Here is an 18,539-nt window from a genome sequence, read left to right on the forward strand (position 1 = left end):
CTGCTTGCTTGCCAAAAAGTACTTTAAGTCAAGATGGATTTTAGTAGAAACAGAAATTCACTTATGATTCACAAACTTTTTTTTTCTCAGTGAAAAATACTAGTTGAAATGTGCCATGTACATTAAAAAAATCCCAAATGTTTATCAAATTTTGATCAATTTCTCCAACAACGGAAGTTTGTTACTGTACTGGACTTATGATTTTGGATGAGGAATTGGTTGGATGGTCACATCCTGAGAGCAGTGGTCAACAGTTCAAGGTCCTGATGGAGATGGGTGACAAGTGCTGTGCCTTGGGGGTCTGTACTGGGACCAGTACTGTTTAATATCTTCACCAATGACATAGTGGGATCAAATGCAGAGGGCCACGAAGATGATCAGAGGGCTACCACACCTCTCCTGTGAAGACAGGCTGAGAGAGTTGTCCAGCCTGGAGAAGAAAAAACCCTGGGGAGATGTTTAGGCAGCTTTCCAGTACCTAAGGGGTTACAAGAGAGCTGGAGAGGGACTTTTGACAAGGGGGAATTACTTTAAATTGAAGAAAGGCAAGTTTAGAGGAGGTATTAGGAAGAAATTCTTTACTATGAGGGTGGTGAGGCACTAGAAACAGGTTGCCCAGAGAAGCTGTGGATGTCCCAATGCCAGAAGTGTTCAAGGTCAGGATGGATGGGGCTGTGAGCAACCTAGTCTAGTGTAAGGTGTCCCTGCCCACAGCAGGGGGGATGGAGCTAGATGATCTCTAAGGTCCCTTCCAACCCAAACTATTCTATGATTCTGTAAGTTAAAATAAGAGAAATCAAGAATTTTTAATTCCACAGAACCACTCAAAGAAACTTATGTCACTGATTGTCAAAGAAACTGAGGTGGAGGACCCCAAGCAGTAGCAGGTACATGTCCAAAGGAGGCTATGACTCTGTGGGAAGTCCACACTGCTGGCAGGACTTGGGATCTTGTGGAATGAACACACACTGGAGCAGTTAATGCAGTCAGCTGTGGAAAGGACTCAATTGCAGAAGGTTCTGGAGGTCTGTCTCCTGTGGGAGGGACCTCATGATGGTGCAGAGAAAGAATGGGAGGAGTCCTCCCCTCTGAGGAGGAAGCAGTGGCAGAGACAACATGTGATGAACAGAACACAACTCCCTCCCTCCGCTAGACGGGAAGAGGCAGAGAAAGTCAGCAATGAAGTTACGCTTGGGAGGACGGGAAGGGTGGAGTGAAGGTGTTCTAATATTTAGGTTTAATTCTCATTACCCTACTCTGATTTGATTGGCAATAAATTAAACTAATTTCCCAAGTTGAGTCTATTTTGCTCACGACAGCAACTGGTGAGTGACCTCTCCCTGTCCTTACCTCAACCCATGAGCCTTTCATTATATTTTCTCTTTGCCCAGCTGAGGAAGGGAGTGACAGAGTGGCTTTGGTGGCACCTGGCCAGGGATCAGCCCACCACAGATGTAAATGGAGCAAACCAAATAAAAAGCATTTTAAAAAATAGTCACCAAATTGCTATACATCCCAGAACCTTGCTGCTTAACAGCTTTATTTTACCTTTGTTATTTTGGCAAGAGGTGGGAGTGAGAATCTTTTAATTTAAAAACTTTTAACTTTTTCTTCATATGCCTTTCATTCAAATACTAGATATTTCAGACCAGGACCTGGATGCTTCAATCTCAGTATACCTGTTTCATAGTAATGAAGATAAATTTGTGAAGAAGTATTTTAGGGAGTTGAAGTCTTAATTGGTTTATTCCCACTAGTGAACTAGGCTAGTACAAAGAATTTGAAAAACAGACTTAACGTGTCAGAGAAATTTATAAATACATTAAAAATAAAGATATTTGAGTCTTGATTAAAAACTAAAACAGAAGAAAGTAGAAAATGTTCTTAAGTATTTTGACCTGTACTCTTAATTAAACATCAGCCTTAGTAAGAAGTTTAATATTTTTCCAAACTTAATAATTATCTAATCTCTGTAATAAAATACCTGTGACACAAGCAATACTACATTTAGTTAGTTACTGTGATAAACTGGAATACCAATGCTTAAATAGGCTTGTACAAACCTTTTTTAATCTGCGGTGTATACTAATATTTTAGTACTAGTGTTGGTATAAAAGTATGCTAAACTATGTCCTGCTTTTTAAACCTATCCATGAGGAACCTATTAGAGGTTCTGCATTATTACAGCCCAGCGAAATATAAGTTACTGTGGGTTAATATAAAGTTGTCCTACAGCCTATGCCATCCTTGTTACAATGTCCATTCCATACTGAATGAAACAGGTACTAAACCCAAAATTTCTCCCAAAGCTATTCTAACTTAAGTTTGTGACAATGTTTAGTAGCCAAAGTACTAACTTCTATAATGAAAATTGCACCTTGGAGTCAAACATAACAAAAAAAAAAAAAAAAAAGCCCACCAACTTATAAAAAGGTACATGATAAAAAGGTACACGATGGTAAGGTTCATAAATGTGCAAAGCTACTTAGTACTCTGTATGTAGGACTCTATTTCAGTCTGTTTTCAAGTGTGGCTTCTTTTTAATAAGAGTAAAACATGTCCACAATTGTGCATACTCCATATAATCAAACTCTCAAGCACAAGTCCTATGAGGAGAGGCTGAGGGAGCTGGGGTTCTTTAGTTTGGAGAAGAGGAGGCTCAGGGGTGACCTCATCACTCTCTACAACTACCTGAAAGGAGGTTGTAGCCAGGTGGGCGTCGGTCTCTTCTCCCAGGCAATCAGCAGTAGGACAAGAGGGCACAGACTAAAGCTGTGCCAGGAGAGATTTAGGTTGGATATTAGGAAAAAATTTTTTTACAGAGAGAGTAATCAGACACTGGAATGGGCTGCCCAGAGAGGTGGTGGATTCACCATCCCTGGGGGTTTTTAAGATGAGGCTGGATGTGGCACTGAGTGCCATGATCTAGTAACCACGGTGGTGTTGGATCAAGCGTTGGACTTGATGATCTCCAAGGTCTTTTCCAACCTGATTCTATGATTCTGGATTCTTTCCTTAGGTATATGATGAATACTGCATTTTCTCTGTTATTCCCTTCTTGTTGCAAAGCATGACCAACAAACTGGCGCCAAGCTATCTTATTCACTCAAGATCTGCTTTTTCACCTGTCCTGCACAAGATACTGCAGAAACCCTGGTCAAGTGCTTCAAATAATATCTGTTTTTCACTAGTAGTCTCCAAGTACTTCCGTGGTTTGCTAAACCACTGCATAACTTCTGACATCGATACCTTTCTCTGCAATGAATTGCCTCAATAGTACCATACCTCTTGGACACCATGAAAAATTTCCTGAGGTAAAACTGATCACTGCTGCCAATAAAACCTGTTCCGAATACAAGCCACTTGTCAAAAGGTCCTCTACTTCAGTTATTAAAAAAAAAAAAAAATCCCAAGTCTCTCGTTTCAATCAGAACAAATCCAATCACTTTTTAATAGCTGCTTGGAAAATTGCTTACTGAAGAAAGGAAATGACAGTTCACTTAAAGGGGAAAAAAAAAAGAAGAAGATAAAAGAAACAAAAGAGATTGAATGTTTGAGGTTTGAGTTGAATGAAAACAAAAAAATCATTTGGTTTCTATTGATTTTTGGAATGAGATTACTAGAGAAAATATTGATCTCTCATCAGTCTGTCTGGTTCTCATTCATTGATTCTTTCCCTTACAAGTAACACCTCTGTGCACCTCAGAGTATTTTCACAGCTTAGATTCTTGGCTATTCCTTAAAATAGTAAGTAACATAGGTTTTGCTTTTAGCAATTTTATATTTTTATTTATATATGTTTTTGCTTTATTAGATACAGAATGTGGTTTGTAAAAAATGCATGTTTTTATGGATCTAACATTCCATGAGTAGATGTATTGCTATAGTTTGCTTAAAGTCTATGAGCAAAATTGTACTTTTTCAATACAAATAGAGAATCTTAATTAAAATATGGTATACGCATTGCCCTGAAAACAAAGTCATAAATAAATCTGGTATTCAGTCTGCAATGGGTTCAGATTTTTTGTTTTACACTTCTACCTTGTGTTCTCACTATCACTCACTTCCCTACATATTCTAGTGCCTTCAGATGCCTGCATGTTTTCATCAGGCCAGCACCACCTCAAAGGTCCACCCTGCACACTATAGCACATTTCTCCCTACCTGCTCATTCATCTCTGCTCTTGGTTTCACTCTGCAGCCCTGATGCTCTTTCACTGAATGTTGCCAGCTCTCTCTGAGCCTCCTCAGTTGTCCAGTCAGCATGGCAGAAGCATCATGTGTATGGCCATTAGTAACCATACTAATGGTTAATCAGTGTTCATATCTTTAGTGGGCAGCATCTACTGACAAGCAAGGAGCTGAATTCTCCCCCCTGCATTTCCATTCACAGGGACACTAATTTCAATCTGTCCCTCTGTCACATAGTCACTGATTTTGATTATATCAGCAGAGACCTAATTATCTTTGAAAACTGGTAACTGAGATTCACTGTGGTTGGCCTATAGGGTAAAAAAGTTATTACTGATGTGTGTTTGGCAGCAAGGTGAGAAACGGATACAAACCATGATTTGATAAGCCTAGTTTTCTATTGAGATTAGGCTGAATATAAAAAAAAAGTCCTATTTTACCACAAACTTGCTTGAAAACTGTTATATCAGTGCTTGCTACTGGAAAACAATCTCAGATACAAATAAGAAAGAAGGCCTATCAGAAAAGTCTCAGCTTTCTCAAACTAAAAAAGAGTTAGTAAAAATGCTGTTGCCGTTTTATCTGAGCTAATGTGCGTTTCCTGATTAACATCTGCCAAGGTCTCATATGAAAAACAGCCTATTAGATTGCAGAGAAGCAGTCATAGCACAGGCCGGTAGTTACAGGCAGCATATGGTAATCCAGCAGAGCAAGAGCAGAGCTTCTTAGCTTGCCCATAAGCCACTATTAATATAAACACTTTTGACATTTGACACAGTCTGAAAACTAGAGGCAAATAAAGACAAAAAGGTTATATTCAGGTCACCCGCCATCTAGAGCTTCAAGACCCAAATTCCCTATATAGTATGTGGGGAGAAAAAGCTGCAGCAACCAAGTTAGGTACCTACATTAGACAATTTTCCCTATTCCTGCAGTTTCACATCTTCAAAATAGTTTGGTGTCTTGACCTTCACCAAGAAAACCTTTCCCTAAGAAAAGTTAATACAGAGACAACCTAGCTCTGAACACAGTGTCTAAACTCCAAGTAAATTACCATGGGTTCCCTCCTTGTTAATCTTTATGGCAAGATAATCTTTTAACTGTACCACAATTAATCAGAGTGTAGAGATTATCTTAATAATATGCTGATACCATAGTAACCAGAATATTTTTAACTGACTAGTGCTGATGCTCAGATATGCTCTCAGACAGCAGTAATCAAAAGCAATTTTTTTCTCCAAAACATCCAACCTTTTTTTTTTACAGAAGCAAAAAATTCCAAAATTATGTGAAAGAAATCAACACAATAGAAAATAGGGCCGTGGAACTGCTGTAAGGGAAATTGTTTAACAACATGACTAACTTCCCTCCTTCCTTCCTAAGGACCAGCAATTTTATTGACTCATTTCCCTCCTTCCTCTTTCTTCTCTACCTGAAGACCTAAAAGTTTCTTACTTTGGAATAACCATTATGTTTATATTCATTGTTTATATTTGGCTCCTCCCAGTCTTTTTATTATTCAGATTGAAAAACAAGTTACAGTAAACAAAATGTTGCATCCTTTCAAAGAGACTGGGATCTTGAAAACAAATGTTAGAGAAGAAATCAAAGCTGCATGTTGGAGATTTATTTGGATATTTTCACTTTGAAAGAGGTGAAAGATTAGCAGATGGGAAACTTCCCTGCTGATTTGAGCCCAATGCCCAGGTTGATGTGACTGTACTAACTGATTAAGTGAAGAAGGCAGAAGCAGAGTGTTAAATACCCTTAAGACAATTAGCAATGCAGCTCTTTCAATCTTCAATTAGATGCCATTCACACTCAAATAAAAGAAGAATTAAGTCCTATGTTTCTGCACCAGTTAGTAACAATAGACAGTAGAACTTCAGATTACTTGGAGACAGATGAAGGAAAGAAGCTAGGAAGAAAGGTAGGAACAGAAAAAGAGTATGAAGACAGGAAGGAGTTAATTTAAAAAAAAACCCTAAAACATCAGCTTTTCAGCAGCACAGCAACTGTTACTCAAGTCTGTAATTTTTTTCCACTGCAATTTTAAATGTAACACTGTTTAGAGATCTGCATGTCCATGTTCTATCAGCTTGGTAAACAAATACCTATCAGCTGGTAATGGATCCCAACAGACTACTTTGCTGATGTGTTTATTTGGATGGATTCCTCAGCTTTCAGGTCTGAATCTTGTTAACCCTTAGTACAAAGTTATAAAGCATCATTTTTTCTTTATATTATTGATATTGTAGTAGCACCAATTTTATCTCAAGACCTTTTTGCTCTCTAGAGACCACAGAGTACAAAAATCTATACTCCCCAGAAATCTAGATGAACTGAAGATTTTTAAAAGTATTAATTCCAATCTGCAGGATCTAAATGTCTGTATATATGAAACAATGTTTGTGAATATGTTCATGAGCAAAAACCCAAAACTAACTGCTATACTATGCAGTTTTAAATACAGGAACATAGGTCAAAATTTGTGAGAAATTATATTCTAATTGTATTAATGACATTAATTTTCATTAATTTTTGTTTTTAATCTAGGATAAATTAATTCAAGAAATTCTATAAGTTATCAAATTACCAATTTTATGATTATAAACAGAACAAAATAAAAGCACTGCTATTTCAAGGAGCATTAAGACAGTTTATATTTTGAACACTTCAGGCAAAAAAAAATACTTCAACTTATAAAGTCAGACTTTACTGCAATACTTAAAAAAACAAATCATCTCTAAATTCATGATTTTACAGATAAACGTGTGTAGGAAGTAACTATGGATCCCATGTACCTCCTTGTTAAGCTGTTATCCTTTTATAGTGAGGGCCAGTATGAACACAGCACACTGCATTCACAGTATGAATGTGACATTTTCTCACATAGTAGAAAAGCAGACTCTCACGGGGTTTTTTTAATATCTATAAATAAACATGCAGAAAAAAAATCTGCCCATATGTATCTGCGATCCTTACCCTCAGATTATCTGAACATTCCTTCAAAATGTAAAATTTTTCATAAGAATTAAAAATTCATGAATAAATATTGAATAAAAATGCAATAATGGCACCTTTTTCTAAAAACTTCAAGCATTAAAAAATTGATAGTGATGAACTCAGTTTTTCAGTTAAATCTGACGTACTGTACCTGTAAATGTTTTACAATATTCACAACTTCTCTGGTTGAATAGGGATAGTTAATAATTCCTTGGTCAGCTAAGCTCCTGAGCTCTCCAAAAGCAGCTACCAGTTTCTGAAGAATCGGCTCTGGAACATCAGGACCATACTGTCTAAGCATAGCCATTTCAGACTGTGGTTTGGGATTATCAACAGCATGGCAACTAAAAATGTCTCCTAAAAAGAAAAAAAGTGCAAAGTTAAGTAATCTATAAAGAGATAGCATCACAACAGCCCCTTTAAGTTTAATTACTGCACCTTTAATAAAAAAGCAATGACTCAAAAGAATGCTAAGTACTAGCTTTTTAAAACTTTTTAAAACTTCTTTAAACAAGGCAAAAACTACTCTCACAAATACGAAGAACATTGAGATTTTTGGAAATAAGAAGATCTCTCCTATCATTTCAATGAAGCCAATCATGAGGGAGGAATTAACTTCAAGAAGAAACACAAGCCAAATTAATTCAGAAAAAAAGAAAAGATAAAAGTTTTAAAGGAAACATAACTGGTAGAATGGGACCAATTTGTAAACCCTTTCAAAACACCACAGGATGTAGGGAAATCTTGAAATGCAGGAAGGCCCTAATGCAAACCCAATTAAGAGGTCTAGAGGAAGTACTGGATTTATCTTTTCTCCCTGCCTGTCTTGAAGTATAGTAAGACATTTGGCAAAATAGTCTTTCCATATATTTGCATTATGTTGATCCCAACCCTATAATCTATAATATTGAGTTTATTCTTAGAGAGTCTTTTAACAGTCGTACAAAACTTGCAGAAATGCAATCAGATCCTGCTGAAAAAGGACTTGGATTAAAAGCATCAGAGACCCTAAGCTTGAAAAACAAAATCAATGAAGAATCTCAAAATCTTAACCAAACTGCTGCCATGTGGTTCAAAAGCAGTAACACTGGCACGATCTGTTTTGTTTAAAGGGTCCGTGTAAGGAAGGAAACTAGGTCATGAAAAAGAAATATGCTACACTAAATCATTTTGGGGCAAGATAGTTGGTTGAAATTCAGAGCCGATGAGTTTCAGACCTAGAATATTCATTCAGTGGGAACCATACCTGAAAAACAAAGAGCTACTATGTAATATAGAATTTAGTATGCACCTGCTTTTTAAAGTTTGCACTTGCTTTTTTGAGTATGGTTTAATTTCTTGCAGAATAAGCATTATGGCCAAAGTTAACCAGAAAAAACCCACAAATTAAGGTGCCTGGCCAAATTAACAGAGATAATACTATCAGCAGACTCTGGAGGGGTATTCACGGCTGTCACATAACACTGCCAAAACCTTGCCAGAGGCCCACTTAGACTAACACTGGACTATACAGGCCAATAGCTCTTCATCCCTTGCCCTTAATCAATTCTTGCTTTTGCTGTGAGATGAAGCTCTAGGGAATCTTTGCTGATACACAGGATTTCTGGGACCTCCCAGGGACTTTTCAAAATAAGGTTGCTGTTGATATGCTGTTTGATGTTAAATTTGGACGTCCTTTCCTGTGTCGTGGTTTTGCCCTGGCTCAATTTACTTTTATATTCCCACATACAATTACTATTAGCTGAGAGAAGGTTTATGCAGACAAAAAGAGACTGAATTAAAAAAAAGTATGAGTGTTTATTATTAACAAACTAAAACTAAAGAATTATATCTACAATAATTTTACTTAAGTAAAACGTATTATGTATTTACAGAAGATACTTCTCCCCCCACTTCCCTTTATATCAGTCCGAGGAGGAGAAGCAGTCCTTTTCTGTTCTCAGAATTCCAGCTCTCTCTCTCTCTAGTAACTCTGCAGTACTTTCGTCGCAGTTGGAACCTTTTCTCCTTCTTCTCTATGTCAGCCTCCAGGGCTGGGCCTATCCCCCTCCTTGGCTAAAACCGAAGGCTGGGGGTTACTCAGGTCCTGAAGGGTCTCCTTCCATAGGCTTGCAAGGGGACACTTGCTTACTATGGATCTTCTTCCACAGGGTTACAGGGGATAATGGTTTAAGAGTTCACCCCTGTTTCCCTATGGAGGTCCCTCCCCATGGGAGAACAGTCCTTGATTGACTTCTCGGCATGGGTCCAGTCTGGATCCCTTACTCGGATCCCAATATCCCACCTGAGCCATTTTCTGCTCCAGCGTAGGTTCTCTCTAGCACCAGCAGCACGGATCCCACACATGGATCCCAACATCCCTACCTGAACCGTTTTGTGTTCCAGCGTAGGTTCTAATACCCGTCAGGGTCATAAATCTTCAACAGCAGCAGGATGGATCTCTCACTGAGATCCCAAGCTTATCTGAGCCGTCTCGCTCCAGCATAAGCATCGATCCCTTCGAGGGTCACAAAGTCTTTAACAGGACTCTGCCTCATCTGAGCCACTTTTACTCCAGCATAAGGCTTTCTCTGTTAAAGTCACAAATCCCTGGTGCATCCACAAGCTCCTCTGTGAGCCGCATGGGGGTCTCTTCACCCCAACAAACTTCTACAGGTGGCAGGGTTTCCTTTTTCAGTCTTTACCCTGCTGAAGGGAGGGAGAGCGAAAGGAGAAAAAGCAGCTCTCCCCCCTTCGAACTTTTCTTCTCTCTTCTGCGACTGCAGCTTTGACCTTGAAAATTCTTGTTATCTCATGGCTGGAATTCTTCTACAGCGGTTTCTCATCTGAGCAGTTTGTCTTTTAAACTTTTTTTTCTTCACTCTCTCTTTTACAGAAGAGAAGGGAGGCTTCAGTACTGCACCTGCCCCCCCCCCGGCCCAAGCCGGGGAGGAGGGGGCCTTGGCCCTCCTCGGGCCCGCTACCCTTCTACATGGCTGCTGTTCCTAATTTCAACTGCGCCACAACCTTCTCTTCCGTTTTCTTAAAGATGTAATTAGCAAAGGCGTCACTGAACTTTTTGATTGGTTTTTTGGTCCGGAAATCACCTGGACAAAACCATCCTCAGCCCCAGGGATGGGCTGGTGAGCAAAACCACGACATCTTGAAACTGGGATGAATTCAACATCTTGTCAAATGTCTGTATTTTACTAGGGTCTATCACACATGGCCATATGAATGGAGAGGCAGGTGAGGATTAAGAAGCAGGCAGCACAGTGATAACACCGAAAAATACATTAGCGTCTACTGCTGAAGGGAGAGAAAAGAACCATCCATCAAGCTACCATCTCTTGTACCAAAGAGGAGAGCACCTGACCTGTGGCTTACAGCTCATTTTTTTTTGCTATATTTGTATACTATATGCATTAATTAACAAAGATTTCCCATAACCTTGTCTGTCTGCAATCTTTGTTCAGATCCCAAAAAACAAAATAGCTTTAACAGAGATGACCGCATATAGCTGTTCACTTCAGGGCAAGTTTGGGCCCTTTTATTAACATATGTAAATTTACATTATAGTCTTCAAGCTGAATCTCACCTTGAGTGCCTTATGTGAAACAAAGTGTCAATATGCATAAGAATCCTTTCTCCTTGTGAAATCTAATTAATACAGTTATCCTATTAATCAATTCTACTAAAGATCATAATTTAATATGAATCACTTACCTAATGTGCCAAAAAAGTCATTACCCAAGAAAGGAAATCCAGGCCTATTTGCTAGAACTATCATTCTAAAATCAGGATGAATAACTATTACATTTTCTCTCCTCTCTACATGAGCATGATCTGGAAAAGAAATAAAATGTATTAATTGCATATTTAAGCTTTGCAATAATGAATGAATTAACATAATTAGATCAGAAGAAGAATTCTTAGAATTAGAAGAAAAATTCTTCTAATCTAATTCTGCTCTTCTCAGAACCAGAAGAACAGTGATGAAAAAAAAGGCTTAATAGCATTTTTTATGCCATTCAACTATTAGTTTTCTAGGTTTCATTTTAAAGCTTCGTAATTTGTTACATGAAAATTTAACCAAAGTGTTTAATTCAAAAAACATAAAAATGTGTCCATTGTTCTTGGGGTGGTTACTACCTGTCCTCTTTACATTTAATTTCATGGAAATGGTGAAGCCAATGGTGAATAAAATATGTTTTTTATGTAAGTCTGACATCATCTGATCTGGGAAGACACTGAAATTCCTCCTGGTTACTACAAAAATCTGGGAGAAGCCAGAGATACGTGATTTAACACATGTGAAGACTCTGGTTCTCCAAAATTACTCACACTGGCTCCACTGTTCCATTATAGAATGTTTCCAGTGGCGCATTGTGTTTGGGAATCCTTTAACCACCTCTAAAAAACTACAGTAATAATTGGGACTGGTTAGCAAGATATTTTAAAAAAACCAAACTCCTACAGTTTATGATGACAAGCAAAACTCAGGTGTGCCATGTGAGTGCTGAATGATTGCCACACTCAAACATTACTCCCAATATTGTTAAAACGAAACCCATTACAGAAAGTACAGTGTCTAGTAGCATCAAGAGGGTATTTCAAACTGGTCTTTCTTTGGAAAATAATGAAAAATATTTAGTTCCTGCAAGTTACAAAATACTCTCATCCTGCAGGATATATTTAAATAATGTAAGCATTTGCAATATTTGATTAGACTAACCCTTAACAATTCAACCTTGGGTATAATTCTTATCTTCATTCTAGACCTGATCAAATGATACCCCAACTGTCTAGATGAGCATAACCCAGATCATAATTTGGTCAACTAGATCTTTATTTCTTATGGTGATTGAGAAGCAGAGAGGTCAAATTACATTTTGTTGGGGTTTGGGTTTCTTGTTGGGGTTTGGGTTTTTTGTTGGTGGGGAATTTTTTACTTATTTTTCAACAAAATTCACAAGAAGGCTAATTTAAGAAAACCTTGTGGATATTGCAAAAGTAGTAAAGAAATGACTGCAAATTCTTTAATTGTTAATCTTTCAGCATCGAGTAATGTATCCATTTGGACTGTTTTGGGTCTCTACTTAGCAGTCTAATTGCTGAAAACCAGCAACATGTTGCATTCTACTGTGAATGATCAAAACATTTTCTCTCTACTTACTGGCAACAATGCGCCTTCCATCCGACAAAACCATTTCCCCACTTTCTACTAAAGTTTTTAAGATACAGGTAACATTTGTTGGTGCTTTGTCTGCCTCATCGATTACCAGAATATGTCCAAACTTCACTGCTTTTACCTAGAAGAGAAAAGAATCATAACATCACGACCCCCACCAAAACACCTGCAGGTGCATTATTGATTTGTCAATCAGCAGTAGTGATATCTCAGTAGCACTGAGACAAGAAAGCTACTCAGAACAGGGATAAGCTATGATAAAACCATAGCAGAGGGATGAGGAGGCAGGTGGGACAAGAAAGGTGGGTGTTCCTGTTTCTTCTGGATAGAAAGGGCTGTGCTAGGGAGAGAAGTGAGGAACCTGACTGAGAATGAATTGGAGTGCTGACAGAGAAGTGCAAAGCCAGTTTGCATCTAGACTGTCAACATGTAGCTGAATGAACTAAAGAATGGCTGCAACAGCTGTTTGGAGCCCAACTTAGCATGTAGGTGTGAGGTGCTATGAAAGAGGAGGAGGAAAATACCACTCTGCCAGTTAGAATGTGTCAAGTTAATACTAAATGATTTTACATACTCATTCTGTCTGTGGAGTTTCCCAAGATTATCATCTTATTCACATTTGGCACAGCAAGTGAGGCAAATGTGACCAAAGTAGAAGTTAATGAAAAGTTTGCTACCATGCTCACGCAATATGCCATGAAAAATCAAATCATGAATAATTTAAATCTGAAATGAAAAGCATTTCTAAATATAAAATCCAAATGTTACTACTGACCAGTGGTGAATCTTCATATGTAATAAGACCATCTTTAACAGAAGGTTGTAGGGTAAGGCTTTGTACAGTGGTATCCCTGAAATGTGGAAAACAGACAGTATTAATTAAAAATACACAGGAATTTTAATTACAATAAAATGCAAAATGAGTAAATAAAAACCTGAATACTCTCTAAGAGGAAAAAATATCTCTTTTTTTAGAATTCTTGAATAACTTGGAACAATGCTGTGCCAGCTTGGTGGTCAAACGCGAGTGTCTCTGTCTCTGCCAGGACTTTCATGATAGTTCATCTTTCTCATAAACCCTCAAAACAAAACCACTGAGAAGTGAATCAGTATTTTTTGTATGTAGGTATATTATTGATGTTACTATTTTTGGTTAAGTATGCTGAAATTTTCATAACAAACAGGTGCTTCTCCCTAGAAGAACCAAACAGGAATCATTACTGTTTTAGCTGCTTTTCTCCATATATCATCAAGCAAAAACCCCACCCCAACCCCCCAAAAAACCTAAATCCAACCAAGCCAAAACCAACCCAACAACCAAAAAACACCCCCCACAACCCAAACAAACAAAAACAACCCCTACAAACAACAACAACCACTACAACCCCCCAAAAACCCCCAAAACAAAACAACCAAACTAAGAACACTCATATGGAATTCCAAAAATCAATTATTTTTAGTTCTATCTAAGCCATACTGGCTTGCTATCTTTTATATCATGCACAGCATAAGCTCTTAGATGAGACAGAGTCTTTAATAACACAATATTTCCTTTTGACATTTTGTGTTTGAATTGCTCACGATTTTTTCCTTCAAACATAAGATAGTGCTAATTAAAATCTGTAATGAGAATATTCTTAATCTTCACTATTTTCATCTATTCCAATCACCACTGAATGTACAGATAAATAGAACACAGTTCCAATTCAGAAAGGTCAAGCAAAAGACATCACCACACTGGATTCACCTATATAAATTACATCCATAACCTAGGGAAAGCCCCTCATCATCATGGCTAGGCTTCGCGAACGAAGATTTGAGAAGGGCTCTATCCACGCTTGCTACAAGCGTGCTGAGGAAAGCCCCTACTGATTATACAAAATACTTGTCAAAACCTTTGTCAAGATCTGTATGACCAAGCCCATTTACCTTGGGGTTCAGAGGGACAAAATGACCTAGAGAATAATCCAGAAGGGTCACGACAGCAGGTCACCATGATTCCCACAGTTTCACAGGCAAGAATATATGCAATTTAATCTTAGCAGAAGTAGGCTATGCCAACCCTTGCCTCCTGTATTTCAAAATTTGGCTTAGTCTGTGTCAACAGGATGATGGACTGATCACATCACAAAACCCATCAGGACAGTCTCACTTAACACATCTTGAGATCCACATACTGGTTCACAGGTAAGCTTAGTAACCTTCACATTGTACGTGAGATTTGATGCAGCAAAAATCTCTTCCCTCTCACAGCCATGCTGTATAACAAAACTGTTTGTTTAGGCCTAGGTGACTCACTCTTCTAAATATCCACCTTAGTTCTATCTTTAATTTTGTAACACCTTGTAAAAAACTAACAATATTCTGATAAGCTTCTTGGGTACAGGAAATCAAACACAGTACTGTTTGCAGCACACTATTAAGTGGCCAGCTTCCAATTACAGTTTTAAACTGTCACCGTAACTTGCACACTTCCTTTATTTGAAACTGCTGTCAGCAGGATTTCAGTCCCTATACCTAATAATTTCTTGTTTAGCTTTAAACCATGATTGATTTATTCCAGAGTTTCCATGCACAGGAATAAAGCAGAGGGCAGGAAGAGAGATTTTTAACATTTAGCTACTTTATCTGAACTTTAATCCAGGAGGGGAAAGGTTACAAAGCTGGGACCACTTTCACTTCATTTAACCCCCTCAAATGTGGCCTGTCACAAGCAGCAACACTGCCCCAAATAGTTATAATAATATTGTATTCACTGGCAACATATAATTTTTTTAATCACTAAAATCGGCAGTAGTATTAATTTATTATCTTAGAAATTCTACCATGGACACAAAAATAAAGCTTCTATTGTCATCCTGATGGTATAACCAATTTCTACACTAGGCAGAGAAATCAATAATGCATCCAAAAATAACAACAAACCAATGATTTTTCTTTATTGAACACACATTATTTAGGGACTAAATTCTCAGATTGTATTCATCAGCCTACCTCCACTATCAGTTAACATTTCTGGTTGCAGATGCAGAAGAATTTTAAAATACGTAAACCAAACTCTTGAGTGTATGAAGCCACAGTCATACATTACTAATAACTCATGGAAAAATGTTCTGAGGAATTAATCCAAGTTAAAAAGGGGAAGGGTTTGTCAAACCTGAACCGTGATCTCTTTAAAGTAACAGAAAGGTGAGAAAGTGGAGGATCTGAGGAAAGCATAGACCAAGAATAATGTAAAAGAAGACAAAGCATTGCAGGATGCTTTGGAGATCATAAATTTGCACTTAAGAGCCAATGTATGAAAAAAAGTAAAGTGAACAGAACACATCAGGAAATTAAGATCTCCAGTGGTGGTGTGGATGGTCCCAGGGGATGATGCAAGAAAGGACAGAAATGTCAAATAGTATTTTACTGTAACACAAACCAGTTTATTTTACTTCTGGTGAGCTAGTTAATCCTCTGGCCCTGCAGAGATTACTTACAAGCCCCTGATATGGAATACTAATTTGTATTTAGTACCACCAGCAGCCCACACAAATCCTTAGGATGATCTCATTCTTCAGAGAAGACAGAGCTGCCCGTATCTTTGCAGCAAATAAACACTATAAGAGTTTACCATTTATTTAAATGCTATTATAAAAGTAGCATAAATCAGAAAAACATACAGAAAGTATGGGTTTTTAATGTTTTTTCTTTTTGCCAGGGTTATTACAGATTAATGTTATTTTCCTTTCAGAATCATAAGCTATACAATTAGGCATCCTTAATTTCTGTTCTTCAGAAATCTAACATAACCCAAACACAGTAAAGAATGGCTAAAAATAATTTGTCCCCTTAGGGTTTTTTTTTCTTAAATCTCCACTTTATAATGAATTATGTAAAGACATGGAAATATAGCAAAATAAAAATATGCTAAATCTGAAATATTTTTGAACAACACAACACGCAGAGTTTCCTAAATGTAAAATATGTCTGGCACTCAAAATTCCCACAGGAAAGGAACCAAAAGCTGTGATTCATGTTCACTTAATAATATTAGCACCTTAATATTAACTAGGCTCTAACAAAGACACGAATATCAAAACCCCCTAATTTAATCACAGTTAGCACCCAAGACAAAAATAGTTCTGACACAAAGAAGTAAGACTGTAGGAATGCAGAAGCAAGCAAGAAAAGCTGTCTGACATACTGTCATCTTACTTGACTGAACCAATTTTGTCTTCACACAATTGTAAAAGAAAAATATGAAAAGCTTACTAATGTCTTTCTGAAGAACGTACTTTTATTTTTACCAAGGAAGCCACTCTCACTCCAGTAAAAAAAAAAAAAAACCACAAAAAAACCACCACTACCATAAAAAAAAAATATTTACTACTAAAATACAGCCACTCCTCTGACAGTACCATTCATAGTAGGACTTCTGAGAATTCTTTTCAAGTTTTTTTGTTTATTAGCTCACATCACTGTCCTTTTTTTCCTTTTTTTTTTTTGCTACTACTGCATTAGTTACCCTACAGGCAGCTTTTTCTGAGTTCTGTAAACTTACTCAAACCTACTACTGTGACAGTTATTGTTTCTTTGAGAGGAATGCCTTCTTTGCGGGGAAGAACCATGAGATGTGGCAGGAGAAATTTCCATCAACCTCAGAGATTGTTACCACCCCCAATCAAAAAAGGTATTTCAGTGCTTTAAGATTTGAGTCTCCGAGAAGGCTTACACCCAAATACAGTGTCAGGGCCTCAGCTAACACCACAAATACCCACATTCACTGGAACTAATCCATCTTGACAAGTGCTGAAGAATATAGTCGTGGCTTCTGTATGTACTTGCACTGAGGCTGAATTATCTGTGGAAGGCAACCTTGTGTTTTAAGGGTTGGTGCTGAGAGTAACAAGCTTACATGAATCAAACTCAGGTTTTGGCCTTTATTTGCCAAATAAAACTTTCTGGTAGTTGAAAGGAAAAATCAGAGATGCAGAATATATACTCTAATAATTGTTGTGCTTCATTTCTGTGAGGTATCTATTATCTAAATATGTACATATTATTATCTAAAAATGTACATAGATATGTATCTCTTAATTACATGTCAATCAGACATGAATATATCCATCTGCTGTGACCTAATTTTAAAGAGTATTTGAAAAATAATTAGGCCAAGGGCCATTTGAAGCTGTTAATTGGTTAGCTAATCCACTCGTGGATTATCCTGATGAAGAGTAGGCAATCTTAACATAAAGAATCAATCTGTCTGATTCTGACATGTACAAATTAATTTCTTTATCCAACCTACCATACAGCCATTCCATTGCATGATCTGACCGCTATGTTTACGAAATTCTGAAATGTCTGAAAAGCCAACCAGCTGTCTCATTTCTCTGTTAAAAATGACATTGTTAAAAAGCCTTTTTGACTTATCTGTATGCACTGATAATTAAATCCACCTTTTTTTTCCTGCTAGGCTGTTACAGCTTCTCAGTGGGACATATGTTTGCTTAAAATTCAAGAAATTATTTGAAGTATAAAGGTACTCATTAATCAGTATGACTGCAGGTGGCAGAAGAAAGGTCGAAGGGAATTATATGTTTAATTCATGTTATATGCTTAAATCTAAAGTTACACAATTACTGATATGTGATCCATCTGTCAAAACAAGATGCAATGTTTTCACTTAATTTATTACAAGAACATAAGAAATTCACTCATCCTATTTGTAAAATCCATAAATAAAGAAACAAAAGACCCTACAGCTCCCCTTATAGTGTGCAAGAATAAATTCCATTGAGTAAACAGCAAGGAACTATTACTTAGGCTTTAGAGGAAAATGAAACAACAGGGTCTTCTAACCTGAGCTATTTCTCCATAACAACCATGCAGCAGGATATTGAAGTTGAATTCAATGCCTACAAAAAGACGAAGTAGCTCTCTAACACCTGGAATCTGACAATAGCAGAGCCAGTAGCCAGCTTATGAAAAACTAACACTGGAAACAGGGACCATTAACTGGCATGAAATCTAGGAAGCTTTGCATTACAACTCTGTGTTAACTGAAAATGTGTTTAAAGAAGGAGGGGAAAAAACAAGAGTGAAAAACCATAGACACCTATTATATGCTAGTCAATACACTCAGTGCTTCACAACACAAATCTTCATAATAAAAACATGTCATCTT

The 18,539-nt window shown here is 37.3% G+C and overlaps 1 protein-coding gene across 1 annotated transcript in view; it reads right to left on the minus strand.

Moving 5' to 3' along the window:
• Positions 1 to 18,539, minus strand: part of VWA8 (von Willebrand factor A domain containing 8) — a 179,620-nt gene that overhangs the window by 67,503 nt on the left and 93,578 nt on the right. The window contains exons 22-25 of the mRNA XM_050333094.1: positions 13,143 to 13,218; positions 12,353 to 12,488; positions 10,903 to 11,022; positions 7,349 to 7,554 (exon numbers count right to left, since the gene is read on the minus strand). Of these exons, the coding sequence (XP_050189051.1) occupies positions 7,349 to 7,554; positions 10,903 to 11,022; positions 12,353 to 12,488; positions 13,143 to 13,218 (538 nt within the window). The remainder of the gene's footprint in view (positions 1 to 7,348; positions 7,555 to 10,902; positions 11,023 to 12,352; positions 12,489 to 13,142; positions 13,219 to 18,539) is intronic.

Source organism: Myiozetetes cayanensis, unplaced genomic scaffold (genome assembly GCF_022539395.1).
Source record: "Myiozetetes cayanensis isolate MyiCay16 unplaced genomic scaffold, myiCay2020 scf5-8, whole genome shotgun sequence".
Classification (NCBI taxonomy): domain Eukaryota; kingdom Metazoa; phylum Chordata; class Aves; order Passeriformes; family Tyrannidae; genus Myiozetetes; species Myiozetetes cayanensis.